At 39.1% G+C, this 19,229-nt stretch overlaps 1 protein-coding gene across 5 annotated transcripts in view; it reads left to right on the top strand.

The window, feature by feature from the left end:
- PCSK5 (proprotein convertase subtilisin/kexin type 5) overlaps positions 1 to 19,229 on the top strand; it is a 448,916-nt gene that overhangs the window by 265,016 nt on the left and 164,671 nt on the right. For 3 of the 5 annotated variants that reach the window (XM_058565628.1, XM_058565627.1, XM_058565629.1), the window contains exons 15-20: positions 3,909 to 4,011; positions 5,383 to 5,576; positions 8,646 to 8,730; positions 12,434 to 12,531; positions 12,963 to 13,092; positions 13,519 to 13,634. In XM_058565628.1, the coding sequence (XP_058421611.1) occupies positions 3,909 to 4,011; positions 5,383 to 5,576; positions 8,646 to 8,730; positions 12,434 to 12,531; positions 12,963 to 13,092; positions 13,519 to 13,634 (726 nt within the window). Of the gene's footprint in view, positions 1 to 3,908; positions 4,012 to 5,382; positions 5,577 to 8,645; positions 8,731 to 12,433; positions 12,532 to 12,962; positions 13,093 to 13,518; positions 13,635 to 17,033; positions 17,486 to 17,903; positions 19,189 to 19,229 lie in introns of those variants that run through there. The other 2 variants (XM_058565632.1, XM_058565631.1) reach the window with 2 other exon arrangements.

The following is a 19,229-nucleotide window of genomic DNA, read 5'->3' as shown; positions in this document are numbered from 1 at the left end:
GAATAATCAGTTTTAGGGCCTGGATACATTTTGTCACATTGTTTCCAGACAAGATGTACCAGTCTACACTGTGACCAGCTGTGTGTTTACTGCACTCACTCCTGCCAGCATTGAATGAAAAGAAAAAAGAAAAGTAAAAAAAGAAATAAAAGAATACTTTGAAATTTTTATAGCTTTGATTGCTAGTAAATCTAAACATTCTTTCTCTGTAGTTCTTCTCTGAATTAAATCTGTCTTTGACCCATTTGATATTCAAAGTGACAGCAATTTTCTTATCTGTTTATAAGAACTCCTTGTATGTTATTGTCTCTCACATTGTCTCATATTTGTTGAAAACATTTTCTCAGTTATCACTTGTTTCTGGAATGTAGTTTTTGCTTTGTGTGTGTTATTTTGACAGAAAAGAAAGTTAGAGGGTAGGATTTGTAGTTTCAGATAATAACATTTGTGATTTTTTTTTTGTTTTACAAAAGTTTTATCCTTTAAAATCAGCTAAATACTCACATGCATTTTTTTTTTTTTTTTTGGTGAGGAAGACTAGCCTGGAGCTAACATCCATTGCCAATCCTCTTCTTTTCGCTGAGGAAGATTGGCCCTGAGCTAACATCTGTGCCCATCTTCCTCTATTTTATGTGGGATGCCTGCCACGCACAGCTTGGTAAGCGGTGCATAGGTCCGTACCCAGGATCTGGGCCTGCGAACCCTGGGCCGCCAGAGGGGAGCGTGCAAACTTAACCACAAAGCCACCGGGCCGACCCCAATATTCACATGCATTTTTTTTGTAATCTTGATTTTACATTTGGCCATTAATTCATCTGGAGCTTATTTTGTTTTATGATATATAGTGTAAAATGAAGTTCTGTTTTTAATTATTTTCCAAATAGACAAACATCATTAGCTGAGTTACCATCCTTCTTTTATTAGTTTAGGAAATTCCTTTATAACAGTGTAGTAAGTTCTTATGCCAGGGTCTCTTCTAGTACCACTTTTTCTGGTTTATCAGTCTAATAATTCTTAAACCAGTAGCACCCACTGTTTTATTTATTTTCATTTCATGATGTATGTTAATATCTGTTGAACATCTGCTTCTTGTTTTCATAGCAATTCTTAAGTCCCCGTTTAAAAATCCTATTAGAATTTAATTTGAATTTACATGCAATCTCATGGGAAGAATTGTTTTTACAATATACAATCTTTCCATCCAAAACATAGACCATGTCCTATTTTACTGAAATCTTTTAATTTTGTGTAGTATTATTCCTAAGTATTTTGGGTCTTATTGCTACTGTAGTGGAAAATAGTCCATATTTCCTAATCAGTATATGCTGGTATCTAGGAAAGTTATTGGCTGTTGCATGTTTATCTTATATCTGGCCATTTTGCTTAACTATCTTATTAATTTGTATGTTTTAGAGTTGATTTGAGGGGGCAGTTTAGGTACTGTAACCATATCATCTGGAAATTTTTTTTCCCCTTCCCAGTGTATTTCTTAGTCCTGTCTTGTTGCATTGGCTACTACTTCCAGGAGCATTCAATCCTTCTGGGGTATAATGTATAACACTCATGAATAAAGCTTCTCATAATGGAGAACTGTTTGTAAATAGCAGTTTAATGTATCTTTAGATGAAAATTTTTTTTCCTGCAGCTCTCTGAGATTCTTTTTCTAGATACTGAAGATAAAACTACTTCATTAATCATCGTCAGAGAATATCTTAAATATGCATATGGTTCCTTTTATTCTAAACAGGTAGTATCTCAGAGTCAATAAAAAGCTTGGATAATTCAGACCAGTTGAACTAACCAGAGCTAGATTGTGTCAGATTTTGTCTTATTTTGCTTTGAGCTTGTAACGTTACTATTTGTGTTATAACTAGCAAATCATTTGCCTTCTCTGATAGGAGAAAGTATATCCAAAACCATAAATGGACCATAATAGTAACCTATTATTATGTGCCTTATGGTATGTTTCCAATTCAAATTTTGGTAATGTTAAAATTCTCAGCAAACAGTTGTATATCCTCATGGTTTTTCGCATTACATCTCCAAAATGTCCACATTGGTACTTGGGAGAGAAGAAAGACAATTATTATTATCATCACCCTGCAACCTAAAATGCTAAACTGCATCTGGGACAGTTTAAGATTATAAAAGAAACAGCACAGTATGTGAATTTGCCATATAGAGCCCTTTGGCACATATCGAAAATAAATGTTTTTTGGCTTTTTTTAATTGTAGAAATCGTCTGGTGAAAATTTAGGGCCACCCATGACTCTTTTTCTTTGGAGCTGTGATTTTTCACCTTCATTAAGAAGTCAGCCTGTCTAGAAGCACAGATGGCGTTATCATAACCAGATCCCTGTCCTGTTTCATCATATTCCAGGGACGGTGGGACCCATAGCAGGCTGAACTTCAACACAGCAGAGACCCCCACCTCCTCGTGTACCATAGTAGACAGCTAAAATGTCCCAAGTTGTACTAACTGGAATTTAATTTAGAGATCAATTTTAAGGCTTTGGGGAAAATAGAGATAAACAGTTCTGTCAAATGATTCCTGCAATTAATCAGAAATATATTTCAAGTCTGCAGCATTTTGAAATGACTCATTTCCATTCAGATTGAAAGGTCATCTCTAGTATGTGATTTACTAGCTTTAAGTAGGAGACCTAGACTAAGAATCAGGACATATATTGATCCCAACTCTCCTAGCTGTATGATGCTGGGCAAACCATTGTAACTCTTGGAACATCTGTTTTCTCTTCGGTAAAATGAGAGTGTTTGACTACTAGATTTTTCTCTGAGTCCTTCCACCAGTTCTACCATTTTATGTGATTCAGTAATTGTACAACATAGTCCTTAATGACTAAAGGAGACCAAGGTTCAACAGTAAATCCTTTTGATTAAAATAACTATGGTTCAAACCATTTCTGGCACCTTTGACTTACTGTTTGTACATTTTGTGCAGTGTGTTTATTGCTAGTTAAAATCATATGAATTTTTCAGTGGGAAAGAGCTTGAAGATTATGAGACCAAATGTCCCCAAATATGAAGAAAAAGGAAAAAGGGCGTTAGTTCAAGCAAGCAAAACTTCTATAACTAGCCCATGTCATTAGAAAGAATTTCATCAATCACAAAATAGCTCCAGCTTTCTGGCATTTTTTTTTTCTGACTGTGCATTCTCTCTACCTCTATAGCAAAGAATACGTACCAAGAGAGATTAGGAACCTTCATCCCAGGTCTGGAGTTCTTTAAGCTTGCTCACATTTTTAAAATTTATGTGTAGTTTTCTTTTGTTGAGTTGCCCATTGGCCTATCGGTAGGATGCAATTTTAAATCTATTATCTGTGCCTGAAGTACCTGCTTTGTAATCCAAGACTAGATGCTGATAAGCTCGTGCCAGATGCCATAATGATGTTTCTTGCTGGCTACAGTATCTCAGAGGTATTCAGTGGCTTTAATGACCTTGGATGAAACAGGCAATCTGGTCCAGGCATTGAATAATACCCTTTTCTTCTTTTCTGTCAACAGCTTAACGTCTCATTTTTCCGTAAATCCGACATTTTTATCATTATGCATATTTAATTGCAGTTGGTTTTTTCTGAGCTGCTACAGTGCCATAGTTCATTTGAATTCTGAAATATTTGTTATCTCCTACAAGGCAGCCATATGTGCTTTGAAGACCAGACCATGACTAGGATTTACATTCTTGATACTTAGGTAATTGAGGTTTTCCCCAAAAAAGTCAAGAGTTCATCTCTGGGCTTACAGCCACATTGAACATTATTTCTTCATCTTAAAGAAGCTCTCACTGCATTAGGGAAAAAAAGTCTTATTTTATGCTAAATTCAAGGTAAAACCGACCTGCTTTAAAATCATCTTTTCCAAGTGTTGTTCTGATTTCTTTTGGGAAGGGCCCTGTGACCCTGAGTGCAGCGAGGTTGGCTGTGATGGGCCGGGACCAGACCACTGCAATGACTGTTTGCACTACTACTACAAGCTGAAAAACAACACCAGGTAAGAGAGAGGCCAAGTCAGATCCCCCTGGGGGTTCCCACGGGGTCACCACGGGGTGCACTTGGGCAGCGTCTTCCGATATCCTCCCACCAGGACGTAAGCACAGAAGACGCTGCTGCGCAAGCCCGCTGCCTCCTCATGTAACTCAAAATGGTGAAACCAATACTGAATTACAAAAGACAAAATGTACCTGTACGCTGTAAAACCGCAAGTGTCTTTTCCCACATTTCGAAGGGTGATGGGAAGGGACAAGCTACGCACATACCCGGTCTTCCCTCCAGACGTTTCCCTCCCATTGATATTTGTTGCCATAGCTGCCTTTGCCCTTCATGAAAATGCCTGTGCACCAGCCAAACAGATGCTTTCCCGGATTCCCCAGCGTGCAAGCCCTTGATGTAGCAAAGGTGCTGCTTCCTGCTCGTCCTCACTCTGCCGCTCTGGGCCCCAAGGCGGACCTGCTTGGACTCTGTGCCTCTGAGGCCCTGGCTTCTGCCTCAGGCTGTGCGGATATGTGTCCACAGGGAAGGCTGTGGAACAGTGACTGCCCCAGCAGAGGCCATGCCTCCAGGCATGTCTCTCATGGCTCTGCCACCTTCTCCCTCCTCCTTCAGGCAAAACCTCACTATGGGGAGCGGACTTGTGGTGAAGCCACACTCCAGTCACCCAGACAGACCCAGACATGTTCAGTTCCTGTTTATGTCCATGCTGGAATTTAAATTCCTTGAAGGAAAGGCCCTTGGCTACCTCAGCACCTCTCATTATCTCCTAGTCTAGCAAAATGACTAACACTTAATTGGTATTCAGTAAATATTTGTTGAATGAATAAATAAAGCCCTGTCCTTCAATTATGGGCAAACAGAAGTTATTTTCTTAAGTTAATCATAAGCAACATAAATTTAAATATATTTATATTAATTTAGACAATAGCATGCAACCAGCACCACAACCACACACAGGATCAATATGACAAAGACACAGATATAGAAGTAACCCCTTATGAGTGATCTTTTTGCATAAAATCAGGGTTCCCACACGTTTTCCCTTTAACCCAGCACCACAGTTTTCCCCCTGAGACTCAGTTTCTAACCATCATCTCCTTTAAGGAGCTAGACTTGAACGGGAAGCTGGTTTGGACCAAGATGTGCTCTCCTTGGTGGACTCGGTATTATGTAACTGCATTGCTGCTCCAGCACCCTACACAAGAAAAAGCTTTAACCGACACCGTTTGGCCCTTTGGATGTGGTGTTAACCATCACAGTTTAAAAAGGATTTTGAGACTGAGAACAGCTATTTGCTCAGCACCTCCAAGAGAATGCTGAGGACTGAGTCTCTGGTGACACTGCCCTTCTTTCTTATCATTCCACAACACAGGATCTGTGTGTCCAGCTGCCCCCCTGGCCACTACCATGCCGACAAGAAGCGATGCAGAAAGTGTGCCCCCAACTGTGAGTCCTGCTTTGGGAGCCATGGCGACCAGTGCCTGTCCTGTAAATATGGATACTTCCTGAATGAAGAAACCAGCAGCTGTGTTACTCACTGCCCTGACGGGTCATATCAGGACACCAGTGAGTGGATTTCAAATATTTGGGTTTTAGGGAGGAAATGTAAGGTTTTCATTTGAGTGACCTCGGGAAGGATATTCCTTCTCCATGAAGTCTAGGCCTTGCTTAATATCAAACAAGATCTAGCCAGCTTTTTTAAGAGAACAATTTATAATTGTTTTGTAAAAAAGAATTAGTAACTAATCGTGTCAGCGGGCCCTCAAGGTCATCCCCAAATTCAGTGATTTGCTAGGAGGGCCCACAAGGCTCAGTATGTAGTACTCACGTGCTCACAGTTATGACTTGTTCCAACAAAGGGATACAAAGTCAAATCAGCAAAGGGAGAAGGCGCACGGGACGAAGTCAGAAGGAAAGCAGGCGTGAGATTCCAAGAGTTTTCTCCCGGGATGCATTAATTCCCCCAGCAACAATTTGTGACAATATGTATGAAAGGTAGTCTACAGGGAACCTCCAGAAAGTCTCAGCGCCCAGGGTTGTTGTTGGGGTCCGGTCATGAAGGCAGCCTCTGCCTGGCACAAACCACCATTCCAGACTCCTAGGAGGGAAGCAGCTGCGCAGCGTCAGCTGTATTGTTTGTACAGACAGTTTAGGCATCATGAGCCACTCTTATCAGTTAGAGTGGTGGGAACCCTCCCAAAATCCTAGTGCCCAGATACTAGCCACAGGCCAACCTGACAAGCAGGCCTTCAGAGAATAGCAGCCAGGCCTGCTCTTTTCTGCACGCTCATCAAAGGAACCAGGCCTGTACGATATCAAAGTGTACTTTTCAAGAATTTTTAAAAAGAAAACTGGCATGTAAATGTAGAGTGAACTTGTGTCAAAGACTTATTTAACCTGTTAATGAGGGAATCTACAAGGTGATAAATAAGTTCAGAGACTATCAGGTATTATAGTGCACCAGGAAAGACAAAATGAAATCCATTTGCCAAGTTAGAGACAAAATGGAATAATTTCTTACATGGCAGTGCAATTGGAATTTGGGGGGTTATTTTTTCAAATGGACAGAAATCATTTGTAACTTTACCAAATTAAAATATGTAAATTAGCATGTAACTTCACAGTTTAGGCCCTAATCAACCATCATTAAACAGACAAAGGTACATTCCCTAGAAAATTAAATCATCCTTGGGTACACCTCCCTGTTAGACAGTGCTCTGGTATGGCCCTGATAAGGGCCAAAGGTAGCTTTTGCTTTATTTCTGAGTTCTCCATAATTTTTCTTAACAAGGGTGTCACACCATGGTGTATGATGACACTGAGATTTCATGTTTCTGCACAACCTAAAAAAGAAAAAAACCCAAGTTTAAAGAAACAAGAGTTGTTTTAAAAAATCAGGTAAGAATTTTGAAGTGGAAACTCTTGTTCCTGAAGAAGTCAAATTCTCTCTTGACTCAAAGGCAGGCATTTTTCTATGAGTCAGGTGGAGTCTTTTACCTTTAGAGCAATGGGTAGGGATTTCTCTGTAGTTCTTTATTTTCCCCAAAATTTGGAACGTGAGCTAAAACTTGATGGGGAAAGGAGAAAATGGGAGTTGGGAGGGGCCATACAGGATCCACAGAAATACGCAGTATTCCTTGAAAAAAAAATATTCAAAGTTCTATCAAGAAGGCTAAGCCTTGGAAAAGAAATTTGGTTCTAGATGGTGTATGATAGGACCAAGATAATTGAGGGAGTCAGTTGTTCTTCCAGAACCTGAGAGGTGGATAATTAAGGAAGGCTGTTCAAACAATTACTTTGCTAATACGAGTGGTCTTTGCCTCTCTCCCCTTCTATATCGTTGCCTTTTGTTAGTTTTCCCCTTCAGTAAGTGGATTTACATAAAACATAGTGACCATGCGTGATCATGAGTATTAATAATTACGGCCAACACATTTACAGTGCTTTGTAGTTCACACAATTTCCTTGAATAATTTCATTAACTCCTGAAGACAAGCTGAGAAGTAGGCACCATCGTAATCTCTATTTAACAAGTGAGAGAACAGAGCTAAAAGCTAAAAGCAGAACACAAATCTACGTTCTCTAACCTCAGATCCTACGCCATGTCCAGTAGTCTCAATGACACAGGGAGGGGGAGACCATGAGATAACTACCAGAAGATTGTAAAGAACTTCATTTTCATGCCGAGGGGCTCAGACTTGAGAAAGGAGATGGACCTCCAGGAGTCCTTTTAGGGATCCATTAAAGCAGTGTTTCTCTGTGGAACCCTGAAGAACACCAACATTTAGAGAGTCGATAGAGGAAGAGAAACCTGTGAACAAAGCTTCATACAATTCTACACAGATATGTGGTTATAATCCACTTGCATCTCAGAATGTATCAAGTCTCCAGAAAAATTTTACCTAAGGTAAAATGCCTTACTTAATGTAACAAATCACCATTTTTCACTATAGAACAGTCATGCATTTGCCGTTTTTTGCCAATGGGGACCTGTGTTTGGTATTAAACAGGAAAGCCAGTATTCGCAGTATATTTGTTTAATCAAACACACTTCTATTCTCCAGAATACAGATATTGTCTGAAATATAACATTTATATCAATTCCACAGCAGCTGTAAAGTACAAAACACTATTCTAGACAATGCAAGAAATAAATAAGCAACCCTTACCTTGCAATCTTAAATGTAGTTTCCCTTTTCTAGTGCAGTTCATCAGAGTAGTTCTAAAAGCTGTGAGCATGCAGGTCTACCATTCATTCCATGGCCTCAAGCATTGCTTCCCAACCCTGATGTAGGGCGCTGCCTAGCTTCATTAGTGAGATTTTCATTGTGGGAAGTTGGGAAAGCCTGTTTGGGAGAGAGAATGGGAAGAAGAGCGAAAAAGCCAATAAATCATTCAACTAGGAATTAGGTGGCTGTAGTTTTCTTGTCTGCAAAATGGTCATTATCTCTAAGATATTTTGGTTTGCTATGAAGTGATAACAAATGTTGAATCTGGGGCTTTTCCTGCAGTTTTCTACTCAAGGCCATGTGTTCTATAGCATACGTTAGCAAACATTAGAAATTTCCATATTCTTTTATGGAATCTAGTAGACCAATTCAGTTGATTTATAACTTTAAGTTTTTTTTTAAACAGAGAAAAATCTTTGCCGGAAATGCAGTGAAAATTGCAAGACGTGTACTGAATCCTACAACTGTACAGAATGTAGGGACGGGTTAAGGTAAGAGAGTGAAGGATTTCATCAAGTGACATAGCCCAAGGAGCTTCTCAATACAGTCATGTACCACATAACGATGTTTCGGTCGACCATGGACCGCATATATGAGAGCAGTCCCATAAGATTAGTTACCATATAGCCTAGGTGTGTAGTAGGCTATGCCATTTAGGTTGGTGTCAGTACAGTCTATGATGTTCACACATTGACAAAATGGTCTCATGACACATTTCTCAGAACATATCCACATCCTTAAGCGATGCATGACTGTATAGATAAAATGAAGGGAAAAAAAACACGTGTAAATAAATAACTCTCTTACCATCTACCCTTGGTTTGACTCCCATTTAAACACTTGATTGCTATTTGCATTATCTCTCCCATTATATATGAAAAATTGGATGCCATCTTGGCTAAGGAAGGTTTATAAACCAAATATAATTCTCCTTAGAAAAGATGGCTCAGATACAAGTAAATGAAAATGGCCATTTGAGAGGCTTTCTTCAAGCTTTTTGACCGGCAGTGTGCCAGTCAAGGATTACTATGTAGGTAATACCAGTGAATTATAGTTAATCCCCTTGACTCATTCCTTTGATGGTTGAAAACTATTCTCTTATCTTTATTATTTCTCTCCATATAGCCGGTCATTCTCTTATCTGAAGTGCCTCAGGCTTGGTTCCATTATACTATGGTATGCACATAGATTTAACACCTGGAGATGTTTTCCTTGAAAGGATGACTTGCTCATTGCTAAAGCCAGATAGTTGATAGACGGAGAGAACAACATGCAGCTCAAATAAACTAAGTAGCCTCTTGCTATCCATAGAGAAGGTCACACATCCTGCACTGATTGAGGAGTTGGACTCTGGGTTTACGTGGAGCTAGAATTCTGCTGCACTCGATCCCTTTTAAGTATTGATTATACCTTTATTTCCACCTTTCATCAGAAATGAAATAGGGCAGGGTCCAGGCAATTTCCAACCAAGTAATTCTTCACATTGATTAATACTGGAACATCATTTTTATTTAGATTTATTGATTATCTGTGGCTTTCTTTTTGTTTTACATAAATGCATTTAGTGTTTGCTTAGCCCCCTTCATCTCAAGACTTCAGTCTTGATAAATATCAGTCTAGTCAGCCTCCTAATTCTTGTTGGAGAAGGAGCAGCTTGGTATCATTAAAAAAAGGAAGATAGCCGTGGGCTCAAACTTCCTTTGCTGTTTATCAGCTGAGTGATTTTGGCCAAGTCACTTAGCCACTCTGAGCTTCAGTTTTCTCATCTATAAAATGGTGATAATAACTCCTATGTTGCTGGATTATGATAAGGATTAACTGTGATAACATTTACAAGGTGCTTATTCCAATATCTGACACATAATTGGTCCATGAGAAATAAAAGATTATTTTCTATAGTTCTTAGGAAACATTTTTAGAGTAAGTTAACTAGCACTCTCCAGTAGAAATATGAGAGCCATATATATTAGTTTTAAATATGCCAGTAGCCACTAAAAGAAGTAAAAAGATACAGGTGAACTTTATTTTAATAAAATATTTTTTATTTAACCGAATATATCTGAAATATTATCATTTCAACACGTAATCATTGTAAAAGACTCTTAGATATTTTACATTCTTGTTTGGTTTTATACCAAGTCTTCGAAATCTGGTGTGTGTTTTACCCCAAAGCACATCTCAGTTCGGACAATTTTTTATGAGAAATACTTGATCTGTATTTAGATTTTATAAAATTTAGTTGCAGTAGATTTTAGATAGCCAAGTTGTTCCAAACTTACTCAAAATCTTGCCAACAACTGAATCAAGAGACAATTTGTAAAATCAAGACTGAAATTAATTAAAATTAAATAAAATTTAAAATTCTCTCACTTGGCCACACTAACTACATTTCAAGTGCTCAAGAGCCCGGGGCGCTAGAACATGTGGGACAGCACAGGTCTCCCCTCTCCGCTTTATCACAGAGAGAACCCAGGTGTTGAGAGGACCAGCTTCATTAGCCCTGCCATGCCTGTGTTCTGGAAGCAGCAGAAAGCATCAGGGCTCCTGGTCACAGCTCTCTGATGCACGTCCCACTCAGTTCATTCATTGCTCACAGTGCAGCCTCTGTCTCCTGCTGAATAAATGCCAGACTCAGAAGTAATGTTCTTTATTAGAAAAACTAGGCAGCTTTTTAAAAACTTTGATAAGTTTTTGATGGTCCTATTTCCTCCCACAAAAGCATCCATTTGATGAAAGTTCCTTTTTTCCAGCTCTACAGAAAGGGAAGGGATTTTCTTTTATTGGCTTTTTAAATGACAGCTGTCTTTGGCCAGTGAGATGTGTGAATGGAGAACACTTGCTGTTATGCTGCCCTCCGTCTCCTTGAGGCTCCCTGCACTTTCCTCAGGGGCTTCTGTGGTTGACCATTTTGCCCCAAGAGGCCTGTAAATTTTTCAGTAGTGGCTAAGAATAAACACAGACAAATACTCATAAAATACTGGAAGAAAATGGATTAAAATGTTAACAGGACTGTTTGGGATTCTTTTTTATCTACTTTGCTTTTGTTCTTTCCAAATTTCTTTAATGAGCATTGAGAAAAACAACTTTAACTTTTTAAAGTTAGTGTGATTCATATACAAAGCACAGTCATGTAAGATGTGCATTAGTGCAATATAAAGAGTGAAGGTAAATAGAAACCACTGGACTCTGTTGCTTAGATACCCGTCTTCTAGTATCATCTATTTGGTGACACAGGATTACATGTTCTTCTCTGTGGTTCCAGTCGCTCTATTTAGTTATTCAGTGAGTAATATTTGTATATTAAATGTTGTAAATTCTATGTATTTGTTTTTAATTTTAAGAATCAATCTGTAGACCATGAAAAATATCATAGCTGGTGGAAATTAGGAGAGAGAAAAAAATATACATTCCTCATTTGACATTCTAGCAACTCATGAGATAACGTCTAAGAGTGTTAGATAGAGAAAATATGGTACAGATAATGCCTAGAAACACTAAATAATAAGACAACTAAGAAAAGTTGAGATGCTCGGAGAAGCAGTAGTCTAGGTAGTTGATTTTGTTAAATTCTTCATTAGAGTTTAAAATGAACAAATCAAGAAATAGAGACAAATATATTCAAATTCTGTTGTTTTGATGGGGACCAATAGAAGAACTAAAATCAGAAACACTTAAAAACAAAAAAGGCTGCTCCTGGGAGTTTGGGCTGGGAGTGGGCAGGGTTGGTTCTGCCCATTTATTCATTGTAGTTCATTTTACCATATATTCCTACTGCATTTCTTATTATGACACAGCTTTTAAATTTATTATGTGGGCACACTTCTTTATAAATACTGGATATCAGGGAATTGTTAGGCATATTGTTAGGTAATGTGATTTTTTTTTTCAATGAAATACTTGTAAAAACCTCTAAGTTATAAGATGTTGAACAAAGAAGGAATGTGTCAGCCAGTCTAACAATTAAGAGGAACGTCCCCCAAGCTTGCAGCACGTGTATAGGCTACGGACATCATCGTAGGCACAGAGAAGCATTATAGACATCGGGATTAAAAAAAAAGAGTACAAGGGCTATTTCCCCTGCTTTGAAGCTTTGCCACATTTGCTGGTCTCTGGGGGACTATATCTGTCACCTATGGACCTGAGGAGTCATTACCTCTTGCCCTTGATCACGGCATTCTGTGTCTGTGTCTTCAGCCTACAGGGGTCCCGGTGTTCCGTCGCCTGTGAGGACGGACGATACTTCAATGGCCAGGACTGTCTGCCCTGCCACCGCTTCTGCGCCACTTGTGCTGGTACCGTCTCCCTCCCGTCCTTTCGTTTATCCCTCTGGCTCTGGTTTGGCTTTTATGTGTTTTTAGCCATCTCTCCTGCAAACTCACTTGATATGTTTCTCCAGCATTGACTTTAAAAATACTTCTCTTCCTATAATCATGCATGTATTCACGTCAAAAGTCAGTCATCAGCATCCTGTTCTCATGGAGAAACTTAAATATCCCGGTGACATCTCCTCTTTCCAAAGAGATTTGATGTTTTGGGCAAATGGGTTCAATTTAAAATGGAAATGTTTTTTCCAAAGAATGTAAGAAAAAGCACAGATGATAAATTATAACTCTTAAAATTACGACATATTAAGGCCATTTTCACAAACTACGCAAGGAGCAGCTCATCGTGCAGCCTCTTCTGAGGTTTTGTTTCTGCTTTCTGCGTTCGTCTTGCTTTTCAGGGGCAGGCGCTGATGGGTGTATTAACTGCACGGAGGGCTACTTCATGGAGGATGGGCGATGCGTGCAGAGCTGTAGTATCAGCTATTACTTTGACCACTCGTCAGAGAATGGATACAAATCCTGCAAGAGGTAGGTGGAGCTGCCCCTTAAGCCCTAGCATTTGGTTACTGGGTTCCTTATTTGACTGCCTTCATAAATAATACGAAGCTTAGAATTATTAGTGATAAAGTAAGGTTCAAACACTTACCTAGGACACTGCCCTGCAGCCTTAACCCAGCTTGTCTTTGGTATTTTTGTTTTTTTGCTTCAGGAGCACTTTAAAACCTTGAAAGTAATATTTCTCTTTCAAGAACATGCTATCCCCCCTTTAAAATCACACTGTCTACCTGCTAGGTTTTCTTTAATGTTGTCAAACTTAGCAATTATTGTAAGAAAAGATTTTTGTGTTATCTTCAAAGGGAGAGTTAAGTTTAAGACATTAAGAGGTTGATGGTGAACACATCTTTTCCTGTGCCTGATGTGTGAAAGGAGGATAAATTGTACATTTCCCCCTAGATGTGACGCCAGCTGTTTGACGTGCAGTGGTCCAGGGTTCAGGAACTGTACGAGCTGCCCCAGTGGGTATCTCTTAGACTTAGGAACGTGTCAGATGGGAGCCATCTGCAAGGACGGTGAGTACAGCTGCTCATTTTGATCTTCTGAGCTAAGTGTGCTCTTTCTACCTTCAGGTCTAACATATTTCCACTTAAAAAAGGAACTGTCGAGCGTGCGTCAGATAGGACATGCCCGATATCTTGTTGGCATTCATTTATCTTGAATGTATGCCCTCAATGGGTTTTAGTTTTTGTTTTTTGGGGTATTTTTAATTGCAAGAAGAAATAAATCACGTATAGTCCTATTGGCCAAGACAGCGCCAGTTAACTTTTCTTAATTAATAAACTTTGTTTTTTAAAACGTTAGAGTTTTAGATTAACAGCAAAATTGAGCAGAAAGTACAGCAAGTTCCTATATAATCCCCTGACCCCACACACTGGCACAGCCTCCTCCACTGTCAGCATCTAGCACCAGAATGGTACATTTGTTACAATCGATGAACCCACAGTGGCACATCATTATCACCTACAGTCCATAGTGTACATTAGTGTTCCCTCTTGGTGTTATATGTTTGTCCAAACCCATAGAATGTACAATGACACGTATCGACCATTATAGTGTCATACAGAACAGTTTCACTGCCCTAAAAATTCTCTGTGCTTCGCCTGTCCATCCTTCCTCCCCATCCCCTGGAAAACAATAATTTTTTCTTTTCCGTAGATTTACCTTTTCCAGAATGTCATATACAGTCATGTGTCGCTTAACAATGGGGATACATTCTGAGAAATGCGTCATTAGGCGATTTCATCGTTGTGTAAACATCATCGAGTATACTTACACAAACCTAGATAGTACATCCTACTTCACACCTAGGCTACATGGTACTAATTTTATGGGACCATGGTTGTCTGTGCGGTCCGTTGTTGACCAAAACATTGTTATGCGGTGCATGACTGTATTGGAATCATACAATATGTAGCCTTTTCCAGTTAGTTTTTGATGTATTTCTTTTCCAGTCTTTTGCGATATGTACTTTTTACCAAATTTTTTAAATACCATGTACATGGAATTCTGTATCCTGCTTTTTGCACTAAGCACTAGATATAAACATAATCCTATGTTTTTACAAAGTCTTCAGAAACTTCACTTTTAATAACAGTATAAAATTCATGTGGAGATGCCACAGTTTATTGCCACTCTATTATGTAGATTGTTTATAATTTTGATATGTAAATAACAATTAAGTGGTATCTGAATTAAGCCTGTGAGGCTAGGAAGTAATGATAGAACCAGGTATAGAATTTAAGACTCCTAAATGTTGGTCCATTTTTCTTTTCTTTGCACCAGAGATTCTTAACCAAAATGCCAGGACCCCACACCTTCCCAAAGATTGAATTGGTCTTGGGGAAAGCAGCCTGGGCTTGGGTGGTTTTAGAAGCTTCCTAAGTGCTCCTAATCTGCAGCCAGGTTTGGGACCCTCTACTACTCCATTCCCCCTGATAATTTGGCAAATGCCAAGTTCCCTTACTTCTCTAAACCTCAGTTCCCCCATCTGTAAAACAAATGAATTATTCCAACTGCAACATTTTGTGAACTTTGACTTGTATTATAATTCGTCCTAAAATTTGTGCCTACGTTTTCTGTAAACAATACATCTCAAAGATGTAGAAAGAAATTGTTTTGAACCGTTGTTGTTCTAAACATCTTTGGATTGTTATAAAAATAGAGAAATAAAAAAGAAAGTGAGCATTTGGAACAGTCTTCCCAGACAAGATCATTCCCCTGGGTTTATTCTTTGTCTTCTTTTGAATGGCTCCTCTTCTAGAAATTTCACAAGAGGCAGAATAGTGCTGTGGTTGGGAGAATGCGGATTCAGGAGTTAGAATGCTGTCATTCATACCTCGTCTCCAGACCTTGTGCAGGTTATGAATTTCTCTGGGTCTCACTTCCCTCCTCTTTAAAAAATGAGGCGGATATTACTACTGACCTCACATGGTTATCTACAACTCACTATTAGGAATCTCAAAAAGAAGTGAGCACGCGATGGCACTGACAGAACATCATTTGTGGTCTCATTTCCACGGAGCGTCATAGGTGACTTTGCGTCTTCATAGCTTTTCTGATGTATGATGGGTCTGGCAGGGATGGGCAGACCCACTCAGGCTCTATGTTCAAGGTTTTCTGGGCCAGGGCTGATTCTCACCACACAACACTGGGGTGAGAGGACTGGGTGATGGCACCCCCAGGACCATGGAAGTATCACTTTTTAGTTATCAGCAAGTGCTCTTTACCCTTACTTAAAAACAGGGTTCCTCTGTATCTGAATATGACCAGAATTTTCCTAAGTTCGTAACCTGAAAACGGAGGAAGATTTGTAAGTGACTGACCCAGGAAATCCACTGTGGCTTGAAATTTTCGCCCATAGTACTTGGTACCGGGCTTTTCAAGGTTTGTGATGCTTTAACTGCTTTCCCTACACCATGGTAAGCATGGGATAAATTATGCCAAATGGCACTTTGGTAAAGGTGGAGTGTCAGGATGGTGGGCAAAAGTGGAAAAGGAGCCATAATTTGTGAGATGAGTCCATTTTCAGATGAGTTAAAGAAAAAGATCATTGATGGCTCACCAGGCTTTTCAAATCACATGACAATTGCGTTTAGAGATGTGCTATTTATTCTTTCAGCTGTCGTATTTCAGTGATTCTAAGACATACTTTCTTTACATTTTAACATCTCTGAAATCAGATGCATCTTATAGTTCATGGCAGCTTAGAGCTGCTTTTGACCAGCAAGTTGATGTGACATAGTTGTCATTGCCTGTGACTTCGTCACAGAGCCGTGTAGTCAACTGAGTTAGGCACATGGTTACCACTTCTTGTATTGAATTTAATTGCAGTTCAGCATAGCTTCAAAAATTTAACCTATTGTTCAATGTTCAAAGGAAGAGTTATTGCATATACGGAGAAAGAAAACAGTATGTTTTATAAGTTTAACAAATCCTTTCACTAAGCATTAAATTAAAATTCTAATTGATAAGTGAATATTGTGTCACCGTTTAATAAGAAGCATTTTTTCCTTGATAGCACGTAAAAGAGTCGTGCATCGTAATCCAGTGTCTTGGAGTCAATGAAATATAGTATAAATGACTATACTCTCTGCTCTAGATAATTCTAAAAATAAAACTTCCTTGCTTATATTATTGATTGCTAATTTATTCTTTTTCTAATCTTTTTTTCCTTCCATAAATGGATACCAATAACATTTACCATTGGACTACAATGTCTCTCCTTGAAAAACAATGCTGTTGACTGAAATCGCTTTGGGTGGACCCAATTTCCTCCTTGTTGACTGCTCCTGAATGATCTCTTCCAATCCCTCAATCTGCCTCTCTGGCCAATCAAAACCTTCTCCCGTGTGTGTCCATCATGCTGCTCACGTCCTCAACTCCCCCTCTCTCTTGCTGACTTCCTGGAAAAGCAACCGAAGAGTCCTGGGCCGAAGGAGGCTTCTGTACGCTAGTGAAAAAGAACAATCTGTGCCAACGGAAGGTTCTTCAACAACTTTGCTGCAAAACATGTACATTCCAAGGCTGAGCTGCCATCCTAGATGTCTTTGTTCCTGTAGACTTATAGATTACTCCATATTATTATTAAAAAGAAAAAAAAAAAAAAACAAGCAAAAAAAAAAAGCAAGCCACCTCTCTCTTTCTTGCTCTTTTTTTCTCTCTCTCTCAAATTTGTGCAGGGAGATGGTGAACTGTTTTGTCAGAACTTAAATGGAAAAAAAAAAAATAAACCTACAACAAGCCTACCTTTTATAACTGGGTGTTTAGTGCTAAACAGCCAGAACCACAGAGACAGTATTGTATGACCAAAGCATTTGATGCCAAAATTTGACGTTAAAGTAAAGATTTGATTTCCTGCCCTGGTTTTTGAAGGTCCATTTTTTTCCTTTTGCATTTACTTGCTTGTTTCCCCTTTGAGACGCCTAAAAATACCTTTCAAAAATATCACAAGAGCAGACATAGATCAAAGTGAAACAGAAAGCTCTTGCATCAGTCATTTTTCATGCTTAAGTAAGTCCACCGTTGGGGGAAATGGCAGAAAACTGGACCATTGGGCATTAAGATCATCCCACAGAGTTGTGTTCAGTGTTGTTTGTCTTAGTTTCTCACAGTTGAACGTTGATACTTTCCACACACAATTTTCTTCATGCATTATGCGCTGGTTTTGGCATTATACCCACTTGATAAGTCTGCTCCACTGGTTTCATCAGATAGACTTGCTGCTAGTGGCTTTTCCATTGTAGATTGGGTTGTTTTTATTGTTTTTTTTTTTTTACACACAGGTAGTCAAATGGGATTGCTCTGCATAGTCAAATTGGTGATGGACAGAGTGCAAAGTTACATAAAATAGCTGAGACTGATCCAGCTCCCCCAAAATCCAGAGTGTTCACTCTTTAGACCCTGCACAATCTCTTGGTGCTATCTAGCCATTATCCCCATAGCATTTTTTTAAAGGCCATCAGAAATTCCATTTGTGATGGGAAGCATTTTAGATATAATGCAGGAAATTTCTTCCTGGAGTCAAAAGTTTCTAAAAGGTCCTGTAGTTTTTAAAAAATGGAATTTATTTAAGTACTATTTAAGCTCGTGCCCAAGTTGCCCAGGCAACGTTTTTCAATGGTGCTTATTAGAAATTTTTTCATCTTGTCATTTTAAGAAAATAAAACTGGAAATTGAATATGAGCGGCATGATCGTACCCTCCTGGTTCTGTTATTTCCCCACTCCTCTGTCCCTCTGTAACTGTGCTATGTTATACCTGTCCACTGAATGTCATTGAGATGATCTGTTTTCTTGGAAGTATCTTCACTGGTTTTCTATGACTCCCTAAACACATCTTGGAATCTAGCAAACTGAATTATTTGAAAACTCTTTTGGATCGGTGGTCAGAAATAAGGAAGCCTGATAGATCTTTTTAGCAATTCTGAATTTCTCTGTTTAGAGGAGAATAGACTGATATCAAGTTTCTTCATTTTTCATATCAAAGCTCCATTGGTGACCTCATTTGCTTTGGGAGTGCCCAGCCATCTTGCAAGCTTTATGCTTCTGAGAGCCTCACTGCCAAGAGGTCACTGTCCTCACAACTGAGAAGAGGAATGACATTAATATAGATTATCCTGGGAAGGAGCTGGGAAGTGGATGCTAAGGTCCCCATCCAAGTAACAAGCTAGCTAAAAGCCTACCTTGAAAATATTCATTCCTAGACATCAAAGTTAACACCCAACTCAAGGTGAATAATAAGTCAATAGTCTAATGACCCTCTTAATAGCACTGTAGTGATGCTGAGTCACATAATGATTCATAAGTAACTGGGGAATCAACTGATTTTGCTGAGTAATTTTCCTCTTCATAACACTGCAGGCCCTTCTGACCCAAAGAAAGCAGGTTAATCCTGGGTACAGCATGTGGAGTCTTAAATTGAAGGGCACAGTCTCTAAATGGACACATGTAAGCACGAGCGTAAAGCAAGGTCAAGCAGATGGCGAAACCAGATTTGCCTGCAAAGAAATCCATTTAACTGAACCGGCCCATAATATTTGAGACACAAAGTTACTATGCTAGGAAACATAAAAATGATGTCTGTGTTCTTAGACAACCAATAATCAGTATG

This window comes from Diceros bicornis, chromosome 22 (assembly GCF_020826845.1).
Source record: "Diceros bicornis minor isolate mBicDic1 chromosome 22, mDicBic1.mat.cur, whole genome shotgun sequence".
NCBI lineage: Eukaryota > Metazoa > Chordata > Mammalia > Perissodactyla > Rhinocerotidae > Diceros > Diceros bicornis.
This window is presented reverse-complemented; position numbering and strand designations above follow the sequence as displayed.